The 22,215-nt window shown below is 46.6% G+C and overlaps 8 protein-coding genes and 1 non-coding gene across 9 annotated transcripts; 6 read left to right on the top strand and 3 right to left on the bottom strand.

Moving 5' to 3' along the window:
* Window positions 1–229: 229 nt before the first annotated feature.
* TSTA_019250 (N-acetyltransferase (Nat5), putative) lies at window positions 230–1,260 on the top strand. Its single transcript, XM_002484051.1, has 3 exons — window positions 230–563; window positions 624–855; window positions 927–1,260. The coding sequence occupies exons 1-3, from the start codon at window positions 395–397 to the stop codon at window positions 1,096–1,098; spliced, it is 573 nt and encodes a 190-aa protein (XP_002484096.1). The 5' UTR covers window positions 230–394; the 3' UTR covers window positions 1,099–1,260.
* A 2-nt stretch (window positions 1,261–1,262) lies between these two features.
* TSTA_019240 (MFS monocarboxylate transporter, putative) lies at window positions 1,263–3,233 on the bottom strand. The gene is made up of 3 exons (XM_002484050.1): window positions 2,907–3,233; window positions 2,817–2,847; window positions 1,263–2,735 (listed from the first exon to the last, which is right to left on the bottom strand). Exons 1-3 carry the CDS (start codon window positions 3,113–3,115, stop codon window positions 1,638–1,640), a joined length of 1,338 nt encoding a protein of 445 aa, XP_002484095.1. The 5' UTR covers window positions 3,116–3,233; the 3' UTR covers window positions 1,263–1,637.
* A 958-nt stretch (window positions 3,234–4,191) lies between these two features.
* On the bottom strand, window positions 4,192–5,539 carry TSTA_019230 (DNA-directed RNA polymerase I, II, and III subunit Rpb6). The gene is made up of 4 exons (XM_002484049.1): window positions 5,390–5,539; window positions 4,994–5,290; window positions 4,812–4,931; window positions 4,192–4,758 (listed from the first exon to the last, which is right to left on the bottom strand). The coding sequence occupies exons 1-4, from the start codon at window positions 5,425–5,427 to the stop codon at window positions 4,725–4,727; spliced, it is 489 nt and encodes a 162-aa protein (XP_002484094.1). The 5' UTR covers window positions 5,428–5,539; the 3' UTR covers window positions 4,192–4,724.
* A 206-nt stretch (window positions 5,540–5,745) lies between these two features.
* Window positions 5,746–7,667, top strand: TSTA_019220 (C2H2 transcription factor (TFIIIA), putative). Its single transcript, XM_002484048.1, has 2 exons — window positions 5,746–5,850; window positions 5,900–7,667. Exons 1-2 carry the CDS (start codon window positions 5,781–5,783, stop codon window positions 7,486–7,488), a joined length of 1,659 nt encoding a protein of 552 aa, XP_002484093.1. The 5' UTR covers window positions 5,746–5,780; the 3' UTR covers window positions 7,489–7,667.
* Window positions 7,668–9,014: 1,347 nt separating this feature from the next.
* Window positions 9,015–14,629, top strand: TSTA_019210 (PH domain protein; the record flags this gene model as incomplete). The annotated part of the gene is made up of 4 exons (XM_002484047.1): window positions 9,015–9,030; window positions 9,165–9,515; window positions 9,575–9,732; window positions 9,791–14,629. 4 exons carry the CDS (start codon window positions 9,015–9,017, stop codon window positions 12,965–12,967), a joined length of 3,702 nt encoding a protein of 1,233 aa, XP_002484092.1. The 3' UTR covers window positions 12,968–14,629.
* On the bottom strand, window positions 11,605–15,342 carry TSTA_019200 (COPII-coated vesicle membrane protein Erv46, putative). Its single transcript, XM_002484046.1, has 3 exons — window positions 14,964–15,342; window positions 14,722–14,902; window positions 11,605–14,656 (listed from the first exon to the last, which is right to left on the bottom strand). The coding sequence occupies exons 1-3, from the start codon at window positions 15,154–15,156 to the stop codon at window positions 13,708–13,710; spliced, it is 1,323 nt and encodes a 440-aa protein (XP_002484091.1). The 5' UTR covers window positions 15,157–15,342; the 3' UTR covers window positions 11,605–13,707.
* A 572-nt stretch (window positions 15,343–15,914) lies between these two features.
* TSTA_019190 (mRNA export factor mex67) lies at window positions 15,915–18,461 on the top strand (the record flags this gene model as incomplete). Its single annotated transcript, XM_002484045.1, has 3 exons — window positions 15,915–16,337; window positions 16,526–17,998; window positions 18,060–18,461. 3 exons carry the CDS (start codon window positions 15,915–15,917, stop codon window positions 18,105–18,107), a joined length of 1,944 nt encoding a protein of 647 aa, XP_002484090.1. The 3' UTR covers window positions 18,108–18,461.
* Window positions 18,462–18,814: 353 nt separating this feature from the next.
* TSTA_019180 (GARP complex subunit Vps53, putative) lies at window positions 18,815–21,584 on the top strand (the record flags this gene model as incomplete). The annotated part of the gene is made up of 3 exons (XM_002484044.1): window positions 18,815–18,857; window positions 18,912–20,710; window positions 20,770–21,584. The coding sequence occupies 3 exons, from the start codon at window positions 18,815–18,817 to the stop codon at window positions 21,505–21,507; spliced, it is 2,580 nt and encodes an 859-aa protein (XP_002484089.1). The 3' UTR covers window positions 21,508–21,584.
* Window positions 21,585–22,113: 529 nt separating this feature from the next.
* On the top strand, window positions 22,114–22,212 carry TSTA_019170. Its single transcript has one exon. It is a non-coding gene; the product is annotated as a tRNA-Trp (tRNA).
* The last annotated feature ends 3 nt before the right edge of the window (window positions 22,213–22,215 follow it).

Genomic DNA, 22,215 nt, shown 5'->3' with positions numbered 1-22,215 from the left:
CTGGCACGTTGGCTGTTGTCAAAATAATCTCTTGATCTGTAATACTGATGAGTCGTATTGCATTGCTCCCTTGCATAAGCGCAAAAAGTCTAAGCAACGCGGTGGTTGGAGTGTTTGTTGACGGTACATTCGCGGATTAAAGATGAAGGTGCACAGTCTACCGTCTTTTCCGTGAGACACTCAAAGGCGGTCAGTCAGCGCCGGACTCCCCCCGCTTCATCAACAAATTACCTCTAATGATAGTGAAATTCAAATAATACAGAGAATGCATTGCTAGATAATCAACCGAGATTTGCAATCATTCTATCGGGCGTTGTTATCTGCAGCATAGCATTCCCTCCGACCTCGACCTATAACAGAAACGATCATCCGAGCAAACCAAAAACTAACGAAAATGAGTTATATACGGCGCATGACACCGATGGACATGTTTTCCTTGAACCTGACCAATCTCGACGCTCTTACCGAAAACTATGACCTGGGATTTTACCTGAATTACCTAATGCGCTGGCCGTCGCTATTCAGCGTCGTTCAAGACCGAGATGCGGGCATCGTGGGCTACAGTAAGTCGTAACCGCTTTAAAACAAAAAAAGTGCAAAAATGCTGACGGCAACAAACACAGTTATGGGGAAATTAGAGGAACAACCGGCGGCAATGCGGAATTCGGAGCATTACACACCTTGGCATGGTCATATAACAGTATTAACTGTTGCGCCGGCATGGAGAAGACTGGGATATGCGACACGGTTGACAGAGAGTTTGGAGCATTCGTCTGATATCAATGACGCGTGGTTTGTGGATTTGTATGTTCGAGCGACGAATCGAGTAGCGGTGGATATGTATAAGGGCATGGGGTACGTTTTTTCCTGCCCAGAAACAAAACAAGAAGGCTTTCTCTGGACTATTGGCTAATCGTACTTGTCAGGTACTCTGTCTTCCGACGAGTTGTGAATTACTACCAAGACGATCCCACCGGAATGTCCGATCAAGGCGAAGATGCGTTCGATATGCGCAAACCTTGTAGTAGGGATAAAGATCTTATACACGTTCGAGAAGATGGTGAGAACTTTTTGGTGAATCCGGAGGATGTCTATTGATACGTAGGTATCACGTTCATGATATAAAGAGGAGATGAAAACATTGCATATATAGATTCATCTGGCAGGCGTATGGGATAACTGATTTACGAGGTTCTATGGTGGATATTGTACGTATACATTTACTGGTGTCGAGGAATTCAAGAGGCAAGTGTCTTCATGTATATCTAAGTTCTTTCCACACCCATTGAATAATGCTTTAAAAGAACCATGATTTGACCGAAATTATTTTCGATAATATACATTAATGCTTTTGTGTGAATATCTGAGGCATAATCGAATCCCCAGGTCAAACCCCGAAATCAAGCTATCGATATGCCTCATGCAGTGACGTATGTCCCTGATTGTCTCCCAACACTGAGAGTGATGCATAATAGACACCATAGAATGTACTATGCAGTTAACAAGATTGTGCCGGAAAATGAATCTAAAAGAATAACAGAGCGACGCCATGGTATGCAGTTAAAAAGTTCCTCCTCCCCGTCTCGCGGATTGATATATAGAAATTGAACTTCGTGAATTGCGATGGACACGCTGTATCATGTTCGAGCAGTCAACTTCCATCCAACACGGATAAATCGAATAACGACCATAAACGCAGCACAAGTCGCAAGACATGCTCCACAGAACAACTGCACGCCGAGGTATGAATTACCAGCAGACAGAATAGCGCCTCCAATCGGTGTACCGACTAAAAGGGCCAAGGAAGAAATACTGAAACACATGCCCAATCGAGTTCCCAGATCCCGAAAGTCCTTTGTGATGGCCATCATGACGACGGGTGGTAGAGAGACGAAGCCACCGGAAAAGAAACCATATAGAGCGGCAAGGACAATGATACCCGCAGCTGAGTTGACAGCGATCCAGCAAAAAGCCATTAGTGCTGTGAGACCTGCAGCCGGTAGAAGGATATTGATTGGACCCGTGTAGTCGGCTATCAAATTTGGCGTGATACGACCAAAGATCGAGGCTGCGTTCAGGATAGAGACTAGATAGAACCCTAAATTTGCGTTCACGACTCCATTCTGAATTGCCCATGGTTGAACATAGATCAGGAAATTGTAGAAACCTAGGAATCCAAAGAACATTCCAAAACAAAATAGTGTGTACGGAACTTCTTTGAAAGCAGAGAGCTGGATCAAATCTCGTCGTTCGGTTGGAAGAAAACGCGCACGTAGTATGAGACACGAAAACGTACATGTCCCCAAAGCTACAAAAGCGATGGCTCGAGTAGCCCAGGGGAAGCCGACTTGTCTCTGGAGCTGATCGAACATAATCGGATAGATGACACCGCCGAAACTGCTACCTGAAGCTGCAATGCCGTTTGCGAGAGCTCGCCTTTTTCGGAAATATTGCGGCAAAATGGCTACTGATGGTACGAATAGGAATCCGGCACCAATCCCGACACAGATACCTTGTGCTAGCATGACTTGATAGTATTCAGAGGCGAGACTGGTCATCATATAACCGAAGACGACCATGAAGCTACCGAAGGCCAGCATTACCGAGAGAAATCCAGCATCGAATAGGGGACCTGCAACGACTCCTATGAACATGAGAAGGAAAGATTCAATAGAACCAATCCAGGCGATTGTGGATGCTGATTCGTGAGATAGAATTTGGTCTTCGTAGTAAGTCTATGCATCATTAGCTGGATGTTCGGGAGCATATCTATAGCAAATTCTGGATTAGAGGAGTAAGAGAGGAGGTGTAGGTACCTGAAAAGCACCAAATGTATTAATCAACCCCCTAGAACGATTTTCCCAAGTCAGCTTTTTCTGGCTAACAGGATATACGCATAGACATACCATGAGTTGAAAAACAAAAAGAAAGACCCAAGCACTTGCGACCAGGCCTTGAAGCCTGTATCAAAATCGAGCTCTGCATTATGATAACCGGTATTCGCGTGTGGAGCGATCTCCTCTGTCTTTGGCACAGCACTCTCACTTCCGTTTACGGAAGTATCTGACGTCTCAATAGCCTTTTCAAGACCCTCTGCTGAAGTATCCTGTGCCATCTCAAAAGTCTATACAAGACCTTTTGACCAACGTCTGCTTCACTCTCACTCAGATCCCTCCCAGAAACCTTTTGCCGGTAAGAAGCTAAATAATCTTGTCACAAAACTTTGATTGATTAGATAGGGCGGGGTTTTTGGCGCTATTATGTATATTTCTTTTGGCAGTCAGTAGCTAGGGTCTTGGATCTTTTGTGACATGGGCGCCCGAGGCTCGGAAACAAGTCCGGTAGATAGAGTTGGTTGCAGCAATTATCGCAGCCAGATTTTCGATCCCTGTACGTAGTTGCGTCGTGGCTTAGTGTGTATGCTGACGTTTTTTAGGCGAGAAGTAGATGGGAAAGGCGCTCTATTTCAAACTCCTCCCCGGTGAACGAAGCCTCCACTACTGATACAGAGAGAAAAAGGAGTCATATAACCCAGGGCCCATACCTACACACTATCATAGATTTTCTCAAAATATTTCCGATATCTGGAATAAGCATCCAGGCCGTGGCGACCAGTAAGCGACCAGCTTCATAGTCACCACCTTCCCGTTTCGGATAGATTGAAATGAACTTCTCTAGTTATTAAGTCGGAATTTCCGTTCTGACACAAACACACAAAATCGATTCTCGCATGGATTTTGGGCGGATGCATATTGTGATTGGCGGATCTAAGATAAGTTGTTGGGAAAAGGTTTTGTGGCCATGTGCCGTCTTATCCACCACGATGCCTGAGGCGGTAAATAGTCAAAAGGGATCACTTCCCCGCTTATTCTCAACTCTACTGACTCATAGAAATATTTGATGATTAGTGAATGTAACCGAGATTCAGCATTATCAACACTATTCAACGACATATCCGTACAGAATAGGTGTCATCTTATTAAGGAATTACGAATGGCCTCAGGGTATGCGATGGGGCCAACAGTAGATCAGCCGGAAAAAAGTGGCCCATGGCTTTCTCGCCACTCAAGATGGATTTCAAATCATATCAAAATTGTTAATGCCTTTGCTTAACAATCAGCGGATATACATGTAGTATTTGTCTGCACGATTCTTTTCTACGGAAGTTCCGATGTGTCCTGAAGGATAATACGGTAGATCCAGTTTGATTATGTGAACATGATATTGAGCTCTATCTGACAAGGGATGTTTCGGCTCTGTTGAGATGGAAGTTTTCGAGAATCAAGCCCTTGTTAGAAAAATATCATGAGCAGTGCGAATAACCAGCATGCTGCTTTCTATCTGATGTTTCTGGTTACCGAGTATAGGTGTCCCGGATGAACAGAAAGGCAATTGATAGACTTCCTGCATGTACCATATTCATCGCTGATATTACATTTATGACATGATTCCGCGATTTCCAAATGACAACAACCTAAAGCAGAATACATTGCAAGATATTCCGATATTGCAGATTGGCCAAGCTGTGCGAATTCTTGAAGGTAACAAGCTCCCGTTGTTGACCCTTGATCTCGAGGTATATTTTTTTCACACAACACCACGTGAACTGTTTCTTGCTTTGTTTTGTTTGTTTCTTTATTGTTCTTTTTTTCCTTTCGAAAGCCACCAACACCAAACGCTATGCAAATAAGAAACTGACTGATTGACTGCCTGACCATACCAATTTACAACAGTTCCTCGCAGGTCCAGTCCTCATAGCTAAACGCAAGTCAGATAAAGTGTTATAACGTAAGAAACGAAGAGAAACTCACTATCCATCAGGAAGGTATCTCCTAATGATCAGAGGGATTTTCTTCTGGTTGAGTTCCTTGATAGCAATCTGGAGCGGATCGGTCTCGCCCTCAAGATCAACCAAAACGGGAGCATTCATACTATAAGCACACTATTAGACAACTGCACCAACGATCTAAAAACAAAACGAGTGTTCACAAACCTAATCTGAAGTGCCCTGGTACCCAGAACACGAGCTCGCTCATACTTGGTCATATATGGTGTAGTCGAGCGCTGGTCGTTGGGTATCTTCTTCTCGCGAGGCTGTTCCATCACTCCTCGACCACCACCAGCATTAGGGTCGCCGGATATAATGGTTCGCTCGCCATTAACAGCATCCTGATATACGTCTTCGGCCCCATGAACAGCTTCGTCACCTTCCGGTTCGACATCTTCTGGTTCTAGGAAGTCTTCAGGCTCGTTGTCATCGTATTCCGGTTCGCCACCATCGTAGTCGTAGCTAATGAAATCAGTACTCTATTCCTGAGCGGCGTGCGCGACTGAATAAAGGGGAAGGTATCTGATCCAAGGGACAGAAATTTTCTTGTTGACAACTTACCCGGTATCCTCAGCTTCGTGATCACCGTAATCGGACATTATGACGAATAAACACTAAGATGCGTCGTGGAGGAGCTTTTCGACAAGGAACTGTGACCTTTGAAGAAGGAGTCGTCCTACACGACGTGGTTGAACGATTGAAACTGAGCTCGAAGTAATCTTTGTCGTCGCAATCCGCGGAGGACGGAGAAAAGATCTCGTCGCACTAAATATCATCCAATCAGCAAACGCATTGGCCTTCACCGCCTCCACCATCACGAAAATAATTATTTTTGTCAACATCGCAATCAACTTTACACTCATTGAAATATTACACAATTGGCAGTCTGCTTGTTTCTTTGAAGGAAGCGCACGAAATGATAATTCGATAACTTGAACTCTAGTCCTTGAAGATGTCTGTCAAACGCAAAGCAGGCGATGCAGCAGTCAAGCGACCATCAAAATTTGTTAAACAGACATCAGGTAAATAAGCGTCTGTCATTTTGTTTATCCTTCTCTAATCAATCTACAGACTCAGAGTACGTAATATCAGATGCTTCATCGGGATTCCATACCGAGAATGAAGAAGACGAAGACGATGGTCCCGATGACGAGACACCCGCTACTCCTTTCTCACGAACCTCTTCGAAATACCCTTCCGAGCTGAAGACACACCTATGCCCATTCGAAGGCTGTACAAAAGCATTCAACAGACCAGCAAGGCTACAAGAACATCTTCGATCCCATAATAATGAACGTATTTTCCAATGCACCTACGACAATTGCGAGAAGACGTTTCTACGGGTCTCTCATCTGAATCATCACATCAAAAGTGCCCATACTGCTGTTCGCGACTATGTCTGTGACCGTCGAGGTTGCGGTAAAGCCTTTGTGACAGGTACCAGACTCCGAAGACATCTCGCTGCTCACGACGGAAGAGACAAGTTTCGTTGTACTGAATACCCGCCGTGTAACGAGACATTCCGCAAGCACGCGACCTTAGCGCAACATATTATGTCCATACATCTTAAACAGAAACCGTTTCCTTGCCAATATGTTAATCCAGCCACAGGTCAGAGATGTTCCCAGGCCTTTGATACAGCGGCGCATCTACGTGGTCATGAAAATCGGGTTCATTCGGAGAGTCGGTTTACCTGCACGGAATGTGCGAGTGATAATTTGAGTTTTGCTTCCTATGCGGAGTTGCAGGCACATATCAAATCTGTGCATCCCCCGGAATGTCCGCATTGTTCTCTTAGATGCCAGAGCTCTCGAGAACTCCGCCGTCACTTAGAGATTTCCCACGGTGATGTTAGTCTGGAGGAACGACGTCAATTCCCGTGTACGGTTCCCGGGTGTGGACGAAGCTTTACAAAGAAAGGGAATCTTGCCGTTCATGTTCGCACGGTACACGAGGGTGAGAAACGCTTCGTGTGTGGTGAGACGGACTTGTCGACTTCGAAAAAGGTGGAGGGATGGACTGGAACAGACGCATGTGGAAAGCGTTACAGCAGCAAAATCGCCTTGGAGGAGCACGTCCGCACGACGCATTTGGGACTGCAAAATAGCAAAGCCGAACGTCGAGAGCGTCTTGGTCTGAATAAAGAACCAAGTAAACGCAAGACGAATCATGACGTCTCGACCATGACACTGCTCACTGGCGAGGGATACGCCGACCAAAGCGGTCGACACATTGCTTGTCTTGTCTCTGATTGCCAGTACCGATTCTATCGAGAATTTGATCTCTTTGTGCACATGCGCAGCAAGCACGGCTACGAGGAACGGGATATTGACAACCTAATCATGGAGCGAGCACGGCTAGCTCAAGAGAATACAGATACTATATTTGGGATTTACGGGCTGGAGTTTGATACGCCGATCGATAACAGTCATGACCCCGACCCTTTCCCGTCTGCGGATGCAGCACCGCCTTTCTTTCACGATTCGCATATTATGAATAACGAATTTGATGAAAAAATGAACGATATCGCCTTCTTCAATTCTCTAAATGAGAATATCGCACCTCATCACGAGAATAACACATTGTTCGGCTTTGGCGCTGATGATGTTGTGCAGAGTAACGATGGGTTTGCATTTGTTGATCCGGGGCTATCTCAATGATACATTTGATGACATGCCACTTGAGCGATGGTTTTGTTTGATACTAGTTCTTTCTGTTTCATGACAGGCATAGCATAGCGCTTTGGATGTACGACAGAGTCCGCAGTTGAACGTTTAACCCTAAAATACAGCCCCTGACGAAAGAAATACATCGTGCCGTTGACGCATCGGGCAGCTGGCCCCACGACTATCAGACACTAACGGCTAAAATTACCACAATGCCGTAACGCTTCTGTAAACTATGCAGTGTGGCGTCTGTGGCTTGACAAACTAGGGCTACTCCGTCTTACGAATTTAAGTAGTTACGTACCCTTGATTCTACCGGGTGATCTGTCTGTAGAGGTGGATTTGTTTTCAAACACTGCGTGTATGGCATGTCGGGGAAATCCCATGTGAGGCTTTGCCAGCCTCAAGAGGGCTTGATGATTCAGAATATTGTACGCGTAAGTCCCGACCCGTATCGAATAGTATGGAGTCTGTGGATACTCTGAGTAAGCAGGTAATCGACTTAACTCCGTTAGTTTGACAGGTCACAGTACTACTACTATGTATTTAAGCTACGAAGGGTCCCCATAATTATTGCCTTTGGTCACCGGGTTTAGTGGGTTCTGGATGTATTCGTTGCGATATGTTAGACTCTCCTGAGTCCTGACCCCTGGAGTGGCTTCACAACTTTAAAAAAGGAGTGAAATTCCGAGACCAGCATGTTGGATCACCTGGTCTGGGGGCCCAGAATACTCCTCGTGAGCCGTTGCAAAATATACGTGTCTGGTTGGATCGAAGACACCCAGCTTGGCGCCAGACGCCAGAAGTGAGACATGCGATAATCGTCCAGTTATTGTAGCGTCTAATACGTAAAATAGCCCTTATTCTTTTTGTTTCTGATGGCTATTGTCCGTGGCCAAGGATAGATTATTGAGTTTGTGCGCAGTCAAAAGACTTGAATAGGAATGAGGTTGTATTATTATTTATTGTCTAGATGATTAGCGGTAAGTTACTGCTAACCCGTGGATCGCTTGGGGCGACGTCATCCGCTCACTCCCGCGGACAGACAATTTTTTTGACAACCGTGTACAACTCACTCACTCGCTCACTACTTCCTAACCACTCCCCATCCACCCTCTGTGGTCTTGGTATCTCTCGCTTGTTGGTCATAGGAGCGAGATAATCACGTCGCCGTCTCTCGAACATCGCAAAACCGCTCGTTGAAACTCGTTATTCGTCCGATGTGTCGATCACTCAGCACGGAGGTGGGATAATTATATCTAAGACATTATCTCCATCGAGATCTAAAGGCCACTACTACATTCCTACCTGAAATCCTCACAACGCCATCGCTTTGCTTCTTTCTTTTGCTTTGTTTATTCATCTTTCACTCGCTCTTTCAATCTTGCCGGCCTTTTCCGGTTTACACCTTTCGTCCATTCCAACAACCTCTTCCGCTCTGATCTGTGGTATCTGTTGGGTGGAGATTCGATCTGTCGACAGGTCGCCTGCCCAAGGGCTAGGCCACAGCTATCTTCAGCATGGTTCGCTCGCGTGGTAAGCATTCAAATCTAATCTTATCATCTCAGACAATCATGGACAAGAAAAAAAAGCCATGTGTTTTCGCACGTTTCCGGTCCTCTTCCCGTAACCGTTGCGCTGATCATGGATATCCCTTGCATCTTTTACAGTTCGATCGTTTATAGCGGCCTTTGGCTCGAAGAACGAATCAAACACAAAAGAGTCACAGAGTTCTTCAGGTTCAAATTCCAGCAGTCAATCGAAGCTCGCCAAACCGCATGCTACCCCTCCCACTTCATCTCCTCCAAATGGCTTGCACATCGTGAAAACAAGGGCGGCCGCTCCAGAACGGGCGAGTCTCGCGCGCCCAGCGTCGATGGTCTTTACGTATCAGCCTCCGGTGACGGAGATCGCGCAAGATACATTGCCGGAATTACTGCCTATTTTCACTTTTATGAACAGTCATTCGAATAAGATGTACCAAGAAGGGTACTTTCTCAAACTCAATGATCTGGACACTCGTATGTCTTTTTGTGACTTCTGTTGATCTCGGAATGTATCGTGCTAACTTCGCTCATAGAGGGTCGTCCGTGTGCAGATCGCAAATGGGTCGAATGTTTCGGAGTGCTTACGGGAACCGTGCTATCAATCTGGGATGCCGCTGCGCTGGACGCAGCAGGCGAAAATCAGGACGTGACACCTACTTTCATTAACCTTACGGATGCCTCGATAAAAATGGTGCGTATGATGGGTTGCAGGATTCCTTGCGACATGGAGCTGATATTGACTCGTATAGCTTGAGACACTCCCGACGTACGACAAGAATGCCAAACCGTTACAGAATATCTTGAGCGTCTCGACAGCCGGCAGAAACCGCTACCTTTTCCACTTCAATTCTTTTCATTCACTTACTCAGTGGACTGCCGGTATTCGACTGGCTCTATTCGAGCACACATCCCTACTCGAGGCTTATACGGGGTCTATCATCGCCGGAAAAGGTAGGCAGTTGAATAACATACGAATGATCATGGAGCGTTCTCGGTACAAATACGAGGATTGGGCAAGAGTCAGATTTGGGGCTGGAACACCATGGAGGCGCTGCTGGTTTGTCGTAACTCCGCCGAGTGACAAAGACATTCAGAAATTACACAAATCCGGCAAGAAGCGGTCTGCATATGATCGTACTACACCAATCTTGACTGGCGACATCAAGTTTTACGAAACGAGAAAGACAAAGAAGGCACAGCCAATTGCAACCATTACTGATGCCTATGCAGCCTTTGCCATTTATCCTCAATCGAATGCCCTGATTGATCAGTCGACGTTGATCAAGATAGAAGGCAATATCATGTTCCATTCGCAGCCTCAGTCCAGTACAGAGGGATACATTTTCATCATGCCAGAACTGCACCCGGCCGTGTCTGGTCTGGAAATTATGTTACGGTTTCTCTTCCCTGTTTTCGACACGTTTGGCCTGTATGGACGGCCGAGTCGACTCATCGCAGATACGAATAATGTGAAGAGTTTGATGTTCGCTTTTCCGAAACACCAGCCTTACGGTTATCTGGATGTGCTTGATGTCGTCAATCTGATCAATAAATCTGGAAGCCAAGGATGGTCTGAAAAGGAATGGAGAAGGGAGCTTAGAGAGGCAACTGGGCAGCGAATGTCCACTGTCAACAGTCCCGCGAGCAGCATCAGCGCTGGTCGACCGCGTCAAAGAGGAAGCATTCTTGGCCGTCATGGAAAGACTCGATTTAAAGAACCTCCTCTTTCTTCTGGCTTCAATCAGTCAGCAGAGGCCATCATCGAAACTCCCCCGTCTACGGCTGAATCTCCTGTCACCGAGTCTGGGTCATCATCACCGTACGGGCATTATCGAGCAGTATCGGACACGACTGCTTTCCTTCCTTCGAGCTCGACAGGCAGGTCGTTTGCTCCTTCGCGTCTATCGATTCAAGATACACCACCTGAGCCCCCTGTTCACGGTGTGGATCCAACAGCTACACACGATCGCCCTTCAACGCGGCACTCGAATGGAAGTGGCTCTGATGGTGATGCACAACTACATGATGTACCTCGTACGGACAACCTTGCACAGGAATTCCGGTCTAGTCCTCCCGCACCCGTGGCCGTTCCACCAGCCTTTTCACATCAACCAGGCGAGGTTCCCTCTAGTCGGCCTCAAGCTTCAAGCGAATTACGACGAGCCAATAACCGTATGTCTAGCTCAACTCTGGCTCAACTCGCCGATGTGAGTAAACTACGTGGTGTTACAACAACCATATCAGATATCCAGGAGAACCCCTACTCAGATGAGCGCTATGATAGTGATTCGCCAGTTCATATGGACGCACGTTCTTCACACACAAATGCGCATCCTGTTGAAGAACAAGCTCCTCCTGTTCCGGTCCACGGAACAACCACCGATACCCGGATCCAGCAGTCATTACCACAGAGGACTTCTCAGACGACACCAAACCTTCACCTAGACACATCTCAAACTATCAAGAGGAAACCACTTCCTCCTCAGCATAGCTATATTTCTGAGATGGACTCCCAGGAACCATCCTCTGCGTCGACTGACCCGACCTTGAGAGATTTGCAACATACAGTTGATGAAGCCGCTTTGAGTAGGATTTTGCCGATGCAGCCATCGTACACATACGAGAGGACTGTGGCTCAACTTCCTCAACTTTCGCGAGTCGATACTGAAAGCGTGTATGACGATGACGGATCAGTGACCCCAGACTATGCCAGTCGCAAGTCGACCGAAACGAAGCGCTCAGAAGTCTCCATTCCTCGTCCTCGAATGGGCGTCTTGAAAACGGTGGGCGGTTCCAGCTTGGATAAGCAGGAGGTCACTATCGGAGACGCGCATTACCTTGCCAACCAGGAAGTTCCCAAGGAAAACCCTGATATTCCGGTTATTGATTTTGGTCCGACTATGGCGCACAATTTGCACACCCGACGTCCTAGTATGTCCGACGTGCTGAACAACTTCGGTTCCAATTCCCCTTCGCCTACCCGTCGTGATGATCGAGTAGAAGGTCATGCCCGCAAATTGTCACGATCACCTGCTGGGGATGAGAAGCGCAGAAGTGTTGTTTGGCAGCCAGGTCTAGCGAACTATCGACCAGAATCTCCTGCGAGTCGTACCGTGACGCCTGAACAGTTTGTTCATCATCGGTCGACCTCCAACTCCCATCCTCTAGACTATCCTATTGGGAGCCCAGCTGCTAGACCCCGGTCAGGGGATTGGACACTAGGTGCATCTCAACCATTTTACGGTAGAGATCTACCTCCTCGGCCGAACTCTCGAGGCTCGACTATGCTGCTAAATCAGACCGAGATACCAGCGCGACCACATTCCCGAAACTCGACAATGATCCTGAATCAACATGACATGCCCATTCGGCCTCATTCTCGAAATTCGACAATGTTGTTAAATCAAAGCGATCTACCACCCCGTCCGCATTCTTGGGGATCAAACGCCATCTTGAATCAAACTGATCTTTCGTCGCATTTGTCGGCTAGAGAACAGGAACATGTGGCTCGTATGACCGGATCAGCTTTTTTCAATCTGTCCAACAGCAACGTGAAGCCTGCAGTCAGCCCCGCTGGACTGATTGGAGCCATCGATGCTCGCGAGCGCGAAAGGAGATATATGAAAGAAGGCCTCAGCAACCAAATGGTCCAGCAAGCAATCGCACAGCGCCAACAGCAACAAATGTATGAAGCACAGCAGATGCAACAGTCACAAGTTGGGAGTGTATACAACATGCCCGGTGCAAGCTACACTTGGGATACTTTGAATCAGAATACCTTCAATCAACCACAGATGATTCCTCGTCCGGCCACAAGCTCAGATTGGCATACCTGGAATGGTCAAGTGGTACCTCAGACGCCGCCAGCTGCGCCTCCTCAACACCAGAATCAATATTTCCACCAGCAGCAATATCAGCAGTATTGATTTACACTGACCTTTCCTTCCATACCTCCTCAATCATTACAAATTTCTTTTACAGCAACACATCCTCCATCGGTTTTTTTTTCTCCTTTTATCTGTTACCTGTCAAAGAATATGCGATCATTTCATACATACATACATACCCCTTTCATACACTTGGTCTCAACTATTTTGCATCCGCAACCTTAATCCAACAGCATATTCCCACATCCATTCTTTTTATCTTTTTTACATTTTTTTTACCAAATCACCCCATTATTTACCATTAACTCATCTGCATAGACCGGAGTTTTAGAAAAAAAGAAAGGGCACAGAGAGATTGATTGACTCGGTTTCATTTTTGGGTGGGGTTTCCAGCGTACTCTCGTTATTGGGGGTCTTTTTTATGTCGCTTGGAGTTTTTTCTCTTTTCTTTCCTGTTTTGAGATCGAAAGGATATATGGTTTTTGTTTATTGTTGGTGTTAATCTCTATAATAAATGGCGTTTTTCTAGAGAATAACTGAAACGACGCACTCGTTTATTCATTTGCGTGGTTTTTGTTCTTTTGGATTCTGGATGACAATGATTTCTAAGGCTGTAAGTGCTTGATGCTCTGTATAGCGATCTCCTAAGGTGTCCGAAAATGAACGCCCCATGACAAAAATGCCAATAGTAAATAGGCATGGCAAAACAAAATAGTTATAAGATGCAGTAGACATAAATATAAGACAAGCCATAGATTCTCATATTGCTTTTTGTGTTTTTATTCTGTATGTGCTGCCGACTTTCGCATCCTCCTAGATCCTTCATACAAAAACCGATCCACGGCAGCAGCAACAGTCAATGTACCACCAATAACAGCACAAACACCCGTTAAAAACCCCGTAAATGTCTTTGGACGAACCTCACGATTGACCACTTTCATGGGTGAGATATCATAATTGAAGAATACACCTGGAATACCACCTTCGGCGTGAACACGCTCCTTGTGGCCCTCAGCAGCGTCGTTGCCGCCGTGTAAGGATCGTTTGTGTGATGTTACCGAGTATTGGTGCGTTTCGAGACTGCCTGCTGCACCATGTACAGCACCGTGGAGACCTAGCGGAGTGGATTGATCGTCTCCGTGGAGTTGGTCGGATTGACTGCTATCCCAACCCAGGGGCAGGTAGGATGTTGAGACTACTTTGATGTAGTAGTTGTAGTTATAAGCTGGTTCATCTGTAAATTGTTGCGTGTCGTCTAATGGGTTGGTGTGATGGTGGTCGGTCCATTGCCAACGTCGGGATAGCTCGTCTGAGAGCTGAGGTCCGAATCGCAGTTGGTGAATGATATGCGACATTGTGTGCTTCTCGTTATCGGATAGCTCCCTGTCCATATATGTGTCCAGGTCGTGGACATGCATGTTTCCGGTTGAGAAACTACGACCAGGGGCAATGTGGAAATTGCCAATCACCTTGTTCACTCGGATATCACCTTCAATACGGCATCCCTCCCTTCGCTGGGCATTGATTTTCTCGGCATAACCTTCTCGCTGACATTGTTCGATGTTTTCACCTTTGCCGAATGCCCACGATTTCAATGCATATGCTTCCCTAACTTCTTCACAGGTGTTACAGCATCCTGGCTTGTTTGTATTTGGTGGAGGTGGTGCGCCTCCGCATTGGCCGCAATACTCGGGGTTAAGGTGTACAGCGACTTCATTTTGGGCGTGTCTGCAGTGGAATTCAACCAGTAAGCAGCTGAGAGGATGTCCAATTACGCAAAGAGTGTCACTCACAGTTCGAGCTTCGCAACATCTATAACTTTGCCCCCCTCGGCAACCGGACTGAGTCGTACTTTGTTCAGACCGTGGACGACGCCCATCTGTTGCTCTCCTGAAACGTCCATTACATCCAATGTCAATAGTTCGCACGGCAGTCGAGGGAAGGTCATGTTCAAATGAATCTCCATTCGTTCACCTACAAGACACGCCTGTCAGTATTTGAAGGAGGCCTGATTTCAAACTGTCTAATAAAATACCTCGTGACTTGTCGACTATTAGCTCTGGAAGCACCACCACTCGGCGGTAGTCAGCCCATTCCCCCCATACTAACCAGAGTATGACGACCAAGGACACTAAAGTGACAATTCCACCAGATGTTGTTCGCACGCGCGCATCTTCCACCGTCTTTGCGAACGCATCAAGCCTCGTAAATCGTGATTTGGCGGGCATCTCTGTAAGCTTGGAACTATATATCACCAAACAATTGAAAGCATCAGCTAGCTCCTGCAATGAGGGCTTCTGGTGGAATCTGTCAAAAATAGAGAATCATGTAAAGACAGTTGAACGGAACGCAATTGCAATCAACGGGTATGGAGTGGTTAATGAGCGACAATGCGAAGGCGCATGAAGAAGTATGGAGTTCGAGATCTGGCCAGCTTGCGATTACAGTGATCCCATATCGGGAAGGTAGTGGGTCTTCAATGTGCCTCTTACTTTCTTCGGATTAGTGCACGTTTTATGTCACGTGATTCCAGAGAATCCTTTGTCCGGAGCCTAGTGTTGCCTACAAAACGTCACATTCATCTGCCACTCGCACTCTATTATTCCTACCTTCGTCTCATCTTTACCAACTGAATACTTCCATATCACACAGTATTAGCTCCTTTATTCTGTTTATTCAACACTGAATGATCTCGATATAAGCTACGACCGTGATTTTTCGGGGCTTAGAAGCCTTCAAGCCCGCGACAAAATTCTGCAAGATCAGACGACACTTTTTCAACCCATATTTCCTCTCGACGTTGACCGTTTTCTCTTTATTGATACCCGATTATAGCATCGTCTTCTTCATCGCTTCCTCATTACAGAACTACGTCGCATATCATCTAATCTTTCGTCGGCCCCCACCCGGTTCTATTGAACAACCGATTTGTCCTCTGATTCTGATCATGCCTATGTTAGGCGTGTCTTCAAGAAACAATCAGAGTATGGCAAGGTCTAGGGGAACAGCGCCCAGTCGCCCCGGTGGGCCAAGTCGAGGCGGCATTCGGAAACGTGGTGCTCCTACGAGGACAGACCGAGATGGCGATCTTGATATGGGTGCCGGCACACAACGGGGCCATGTTGGTAAACGCGCTCGTGGACATGGTCACCCAGCGCATACACGAGATTTATCGTCTAGAATGGAACTCGACCGCGACCGAATTCAGAAAGCCATTAGCAGCGGCGATGCCAGCTCACAGGCCAATATCCGACAAGGAGCGACTAAGTCACGTTTTGAAGAATATAGTATTACTGGCTGGAAAGAGAGCAAAGCCGCCTCGAACTCCGACGGGGGTGTCCGAAGTCTCGTTGACTGGCTCGAAAAGAAGTTGCCCACAACGAAACACGGCCGCAAAAACATAATCAAGGTATGTGCAACATCAGCATTAGCGGTCACCGATGCAGTATCCGCACAAAGTCGTATATCCGGGGTGTACTGGTGATTCAAAACGGACATTCTCAGCTGCCATCGATACTACTCGGGATTTGTTTCTCACTTCCATCATTCGGTGACTGCAACATACGCATTCTTTTCCGCCTTACTAACGTTCGATAGCACCGCGTCGAGGGAGACACTATTGTAGTCAGTGTTCGACCGGATTTGGGAGACAGGATGTCACAGATTAACGGGTATACATTTGCTGGGGCTGAACTCCTTGTGGAAAAATATGAAGAAACACCCTCAATATCTACGGAAGAGATGAAGAAGCGGTTAAAAGCTTTCTTGAGCAACCGATTCCTTCCGGCCAACAAAATCTTGAATCTGCAAAACCTGGCAGCGGATCCTATCCTTCTCGATATGGGCCTCTTCAAAACGCCTACGAGTGAAACCAAATTCTACCAAGCCTTGATGAAAGTCTGGACCTTGGAATTTCCAACCGAACAGGCCAGCCGAGATGCAGTGGAAAATCTCAGCCTCGCCAACAACGGGCTGACGAACATAAACCCGGTAACTACGCTCTCGCAGAATTTCCCGAATCTCAAAGCACTCGATCTTTCCAACAACAATTTCCAGGATGAGAAAGCTCTAGATAAATGGCGCTGGAAATTTCGCCAGCTAGAGTTTCTCGACTTGACGAATAATCCTTTCAGCTCAGTTGCCAGCTTCAAAGACATTATGATGAAGTGGTATCCAAAACTCAAAACTCTCAACAACATACAAGTTCGCACCGATGAGGAGGTTGCTGCGCAAAGCAGGGCTCCGATCCCCGTTCAGCCTCCCTTTTTCCAGGACGAAGGAAACATTGCGGAGACATTTATTCGGAACTTCTTCCTGGGCTTCGACAAAGATAGGAATGGTACCCTAAATCTCTACTACGACAATAACTCATCTTTTTCATACAATGTTAACCCGGTCGCCCCACGTTCGGCACAGGACGGTATCACAACTCCTACACCCGGCTGGGACAGTTGGATCAAAGGCAGTCGCAACCTAAAGAAGATAAATCATCTTGCTGCCCAAATGAACCGCATGTACGTTGGTATCGAGAAGATTCGAGATGTATGGAATTCCATGCCTCAGACAGAACACCCTGGTCTTGATCAACCGGCGCAGTGGTTAATTGAGTGTCATTTGATTCCGTGTCTTCCCGACGCCACTGGTCAGAGTCCATCTGGCGTCGGAGGTTTCCTTATCATGATACATGGCCAGTTCAACGAATCCAGCAGTGGCAAAGTTGAAACTCGCAGTTTTGACCGCACTTTCATCCTTGGGCCCAGTCCTGGCCCTGAGAACGTCAAAGTTATCAGCGATATGCTTACTCTTAGAGCATACGGCGGCTACAATGCCTGGGATATCAACAACAAAATCGACACCGCACCAGCCGTTGGTGCTCCACCAGTTCATCCGGAGGCACCGCAAGGTTATGGTATGCCAGCACCAGGCAAACCCGATGCCCAAGTTCAACAGGAACAGCTAGTTCTCCAGCTCAGCTTTGCAACGCAGCTGAAATTGGAGTTCTCTCAACGGGCCCTTGTGCAGCATAATTGGAGTATTGAAGGAGCTCTGCGAGCTTTCGAGGAATCAAAGGTGAGTCTCATTTTCCTTTATTGACCAAGCAAGGCATGATAGACTAATAGTTCTTTCATAGGCACAAAACCAAATCCCGGCAGAAGCATTTGTTTCTTTAGTGTCATAGGATGGGAGTTCATCTTTCATCGCATATATTACATCTTTTTCTTTCTCAGAGGGTCAAATCTTCTCTTTGATAATCCTGTTTTCCTTTTTGGCCATACATGTGGTGGCTTGAGCTGAGGTCAATTGTGGCGCTGAGGGTGGCTATTTTTCATCTAAGACGATGTACAAAGGTTATATGTAACATGGCGATGAATTTGCATGGTTCGACGGAGCTTGGTGATTTTGTTTTTACTTTTGTTGCGGAAATCATAAATATGTACCAAGATATTGCTTCGAAGCAAGATGGGTTCCTACTTTGACAGTTAGTATTTGATAATGGGTCTTTTCACAACTAGACAATCCAGCTCAATCTATGAAGACAAATCAAACACAACTTTGGAGTAACAGCTCGTAGTTACGTAGGAAATCCCACCATGATATTTCATGTTTGCTAGACGTAGCTATCTTTACATAGCTTTAGCTCGGGATTTGCCAAGACACTCCACTGGGTCGGACATGCTCCTCAAGAAGCTCTCCGTACAACGTGCACCTTTTTACAGATCTATTTGCTTCATTAATTCATGTTCTGAAATGATACCCTGTTGATGATTCAAGTGCTACCATCCGCATATGTTAGGTGACCGACAATTGACTGGCTTGCGGAGGCTGTAGCCACGCTACGATCAATCGACTATCATATGAACCTGTCGGACGACGACTGCCAGCCACATGTCCGTCAACGATATGTCAGTTTCAGATCCTCTGGATGCAGGTATGTTACAGAAATTCTTTACAGTTCCGTGAAATATTCTAATATCTGCGGTAGTCGATTATGATCCCATTGCGCATCTGAACGGCATCTTCTCCCACCCATCCACACTCTCTTCAGTCTCGCAGACCTCCGAAGCACTCCGAAAATACCAAAACGAGCTAGACACCGACATTGCGCGACTGGTAGAGGAGCAGGTCACTTCCAATGCGGAGAGTGTGCAACGTATCCAGGCCGCCAAGGCGGATCTGTCTGAGCTGTTCAAGAAGATAGACGATGTGCGGGAACGTGCGTCTAGGACAGAGCAATCGATTACCGATATGACTGCGGATATAAAGCAACTGGATAATGCGAAGAAGAATTTAACTGTTTCCATGACGGCGCTGAAGCGTTTGCAGATGTTGACGACCGCTTACGAACAACTACGAGCATTGGCGAAGACACGGCAGTATCGTGATTGCGCGCAGCTACTCCAGGCTGTTATTCAACTCATGGCGCACTTCAAGTCATATAGATCAATAGATCAGATAGCTGTCTTGAGTAGAAATGTGGCAGATGTTCAACGTGAGCTACTCGAGCAGGTCTGCGAGGATTTTGAAATCACATTCGCCAAAGGCGAGGTCGTACAAAGGCGAGTGATGCTCGCGGAAGCATGTCTGGTTATGGATGCTTTGGGTGATAATGCACGGTCGAGGTTGACAACCTGGTATTGCAATACACAACTTCGTGAATATCGACAGGTCTTCCGTGGCAATGAGGAAGCTGGATCATTGGATAACATATCTCGTCGCTACTCTTGGTTTAAGAGGATGATGAAAACATACGATGAAGAGCATGCAAATATATTCCCGGCATCATGGAGGGTCAATGAAGTGCTAGCGAATACTTTCTGTGAATCTACTCGAGATGACTTCAAAGGCATTCTGTCAAGATCTGTCCGGAGTGGACAGACGATAGACGTCAACCTATTACTTTCATGTTTACAGGAAACACTCGATTTCGAACATTCGCTCGATCGAAGATTTGCACAAACCTCAAGGGCATCCATGGATACAGTAGCATCCTCTGTCGAATCTCCCTTTGCCATACAGAGCATTTCCGAAGCTTTCGAGCCATACCTGGGAGTGTGGGTTGAAGCACAAGACAAACAGTTGGCTGCTTTGCTGCCCAAGTACCGACAACAACCGCTGAAGCGCGAGGATGAAGAGTTCCATGCGCAGCTTGTCATTTCATCTTCCACGGAGCTATTCACCTTCTACCGACATTCCCTTGCACAGTGCGCAAAGCTTTCTACGGGTAGCAGTTTGGCCGAGTTGTCGAAAGTCTTTGCGAAATACCTAGACCAGTATGCACAGCAAGTTCTTCTCCACTACATTAGTGAACGAGCGACGACTCACACGCCGTCCAAAATACCTTCAATTGAAGATCTTATTTTGGTACTGAATACGGCAGATTATTGCTACACTACTAGCACACAATTAGAAGAGAAGATCAAGGGTCGTATTGACGAGAAGTTCAGAAACACTGTTGATTTCGAAAGTCAAGCCGATGCTTTCATGGGGATTGCCAGCGCTGCTGTTCGAGGACTTGTCCGCAAGCTTGAAGTGCAGCTTGAGCCGTGTTGGCGTGAAATGCGAAACTTTCCTTGGAACAAACTGGAGAATGTTGGCGACCAGAGCCCCTACGTTGGAGAGTTACTTTCAAAGACCAAGACGCAGGCGGAAGAAATTTTGCAATCGCTTCACAAGCAACAGTATGCAAGAGCGTTTGCCGATCATATCGTTGAGTTTATATCGAACACTTTTATCACTACAGTCTATTCATGTCGACCAGTGTCTGAATCTGGCGCTGAACAGGTAACGCAGTATTATTTATATAATATACTACTGTTGACTATGATTTTAACTTCTTTTAGATGTTACTCGATCTCTACACTCTGAAGAGTGGCTTAACGTCATTGCTTCCTTCTCCTACACCTCCCGGTTTCGTGAAGCGAGTCAACTCGAGCTTTACAAAAGTTGACTGTCTTTTGAAGACGGTTCAAGTCCGTCCGTCACCACCCGAAGCCCTGGTTCAAGCGTATCTCATCCACATCGCCGATCGTAGCGAACCCAACTTCCGTCGAATCCTGGAAGTCAAGGGTATACGATCTAAGCAAGACCAGAGCCAACTCGTGGAATTGTTCAACTTGCACCGAGCCTCCGAGCGCCATGCTCCTAATCTACAACAAAGTAATCCACTTTTTGCATTTTTGCAGCCTTCAGCACCGACTTCAGGCCCCGGTGGAGCAGGATCAACAGTCTCTCAAGGGCTAAGCAATCTAGGCACAACTGCAGCCACATCAATCACGGGACCCGGTCGATTTGACCCATCCACTCTTGGTTCTGCTATCATTTCTGCTGCAAGAGACGGTGTTGAGCGATTTCCACTTGGCTCTGGTGCCACAATGACGGGCTCTGGCCCTACATCTCCCGGTCCTGAAGGAGGACAACGTGTGACAAACGATGGGTTCGATGCAACTGGTACTTCTACCCCTTCTTCGGCAACTACGCAGTTGAACGAGAATCTGAAGAATATTGGAAAGTTTTTCCGGCGTGATCTTGGAGGGTTTGGTGGGAGGTTTGGTCGTTCGGCTGATGATTCTAATCGGTGAATATGTAGCCTTAAGTAGAGGTTATTCATGCTCTTGCAGTCTCTCTTATACCTAACTATGAATACTTTCCTAGTCCCATATGAGCATCGAGCACTGCGTAACTCTTCAATTGGAAAAAGTAAAGGTCTAGAGTGAGTAGAAAGGAGCCAGAAGGTCCCGTCTCAAGCAGTTGAGTATGTATGCTCTGCAGCTCGAACCAGCAAAATGCGGTCCTCCCCATGATAGATGATCAGTATAAAGCTACCAAAATACTTTATTTCTCAACTCCAATGTCGCGTCTAAACGCACCTGACATGAAACCCGTCGGTTGACGATATACACCGTACAAATAGTGGTATCATCATCGCTTCAATGGATGCCAACATTCATCGCAACATATCTCCCCATTCCGGTGTCGAATGTTAACGGTACTTCCAAGGTTGCCTCGGGATAATCAAAGGCACAATGTAAATCCTCGGCATCTCTGTGTATTGATAGATAAAAATGTAAATGATTGGGGCATGGGACTTTGTAATTTGCTGTTGCTCAGCCAAGATGTCTGACAGTACGGGGAAAAGGATTATGATACTAAGCTGGGCCCTTTTTATCGTAAGCACAGATAGTGCAGGGGGGTTGGCACAGTGGTAGCGCATCTGATTCCAGTATACTTCGACTGCGAAGTACTGTGATTCCAGAAGGTCACGCGTTCGACTCGCGTACCCCTCATAT

Source organism: Talaromyces stipitatus, genomic scaffold, assembly GCF_000003125.1.
Source record: "Talaromyces stipitatus ATCC 10500 scf_1105507295549 genomic scaffold, whole genome shotgun sequence".
NCBI lineage: Eukaryota > Fungi > Ascomycota > Eurotiomycetes > Eurotiales > Trichocomaceae > Talaromyces > Talaromyces stipitatus.
This window is presented reverse-complemented; position numbering and strand designations above follow the sequence as displayed.

Excerpts from the sequence above, each read along its gene's own strand:
- TSTA_019250 (XM_002484051.1), top strand. The coding sequence starts at position 395 with ATGAGTTATATACGGCGCATGACACCGATGGACATGTTTTCCTTGAAC. Across the intron at positions 564-623 it reads TGCGGGCATCGTGGGCTACA|TTATGGGGAAATTAGAGGAA; the intron begins GTAAGTCGTAAC and ends CAACAAACACAG. Across the intron at positions 856-926 it reads GATATGTATAAGGGCATGGG|GTACTCTGTCTTCCGACGAG; the intron begins GTACGTTTTTTC and ends CGTACTTGTCAG.
- TSTA_019240 (XM_002484050.1), bottom strand. The coding sequence starts at position 3,115 with ATGGCACAGGATACTTCAGCAGAGGGTCTTGAAAAGGCTATTGAGACG. Across the intron at positions 2,848-2,906 it reads TTTTTGTTTTTCAACTCATG|GGGGTTGATTAATACATTTG; the intron begins GTATGTCTATGC and ends AAATCGTTCTAG. Across the intron at positions 2,736-2,816 it reads ATACATTTGGTGCTTTTCAG|ACTTACTACGAAGACCAAAT; the intron begins GTACCTACACCT and ends AATGATGCATAG.
- TSTA_019230 (XM_002484049.1), bottom strand. The coding sequence starts at position 5,427 with ATGTCCGATTACGGTGATCACGAAGCTGAGGATACCGG. Across the intron at positions 4,932-4,993 it reads ACCAGGGCACTTCAGATTAG|TATGAATGCTCCCGTTTTGG; the intron begins GTTTGTGAACAC and ends GTGTGCTTATAG. Across the intron at positions 4,759-4,811 it reads AGATACCTTCCTGATGGATA|CTATGAGGACTGGACCTGCG; the intron begins GTGAGTTTCTCT and ends ACTTGCGTTTAG.
- TSTA_019220 (XM_002484048.1), top strand. The coding sequence starts at position 5,781 with ATGTCTGTCAAACGCAAAGCAGGCGATGCAGCAGTCAAGCGACCATCA. Across the intron at positions 5,851-5,899 it reads ATTTGTTAAACAGACATCAG|ACTCAGAGTACGTAATATCA; the intron begins GTAAATAAGCGT and ends ATCAATCTACAG.
- TSTA_019200 (XM_002484046.1), bottom strand. The coding sequence starts at position 15,156 with ATGCCCGCCAAATCACGATTTACGAGGCTTGATGCGTTCGCAAAGACG. Across the intron at positions 14,903-14,963 it reads AATAGTCGACAAGTCACGAG|GTGAACGAATGGAGATTCAT; the intron begins GTATTTTATTAG and ends CGTGTCTTGTAG. Across the intron at positions 14,657-14,721 it reads GATGTTGCGAAGCTCGAACT|ACACGCCCAAAATGAAGTCG; the intron begins GTGAGTGACACT and ends ATTCCACTGCAG.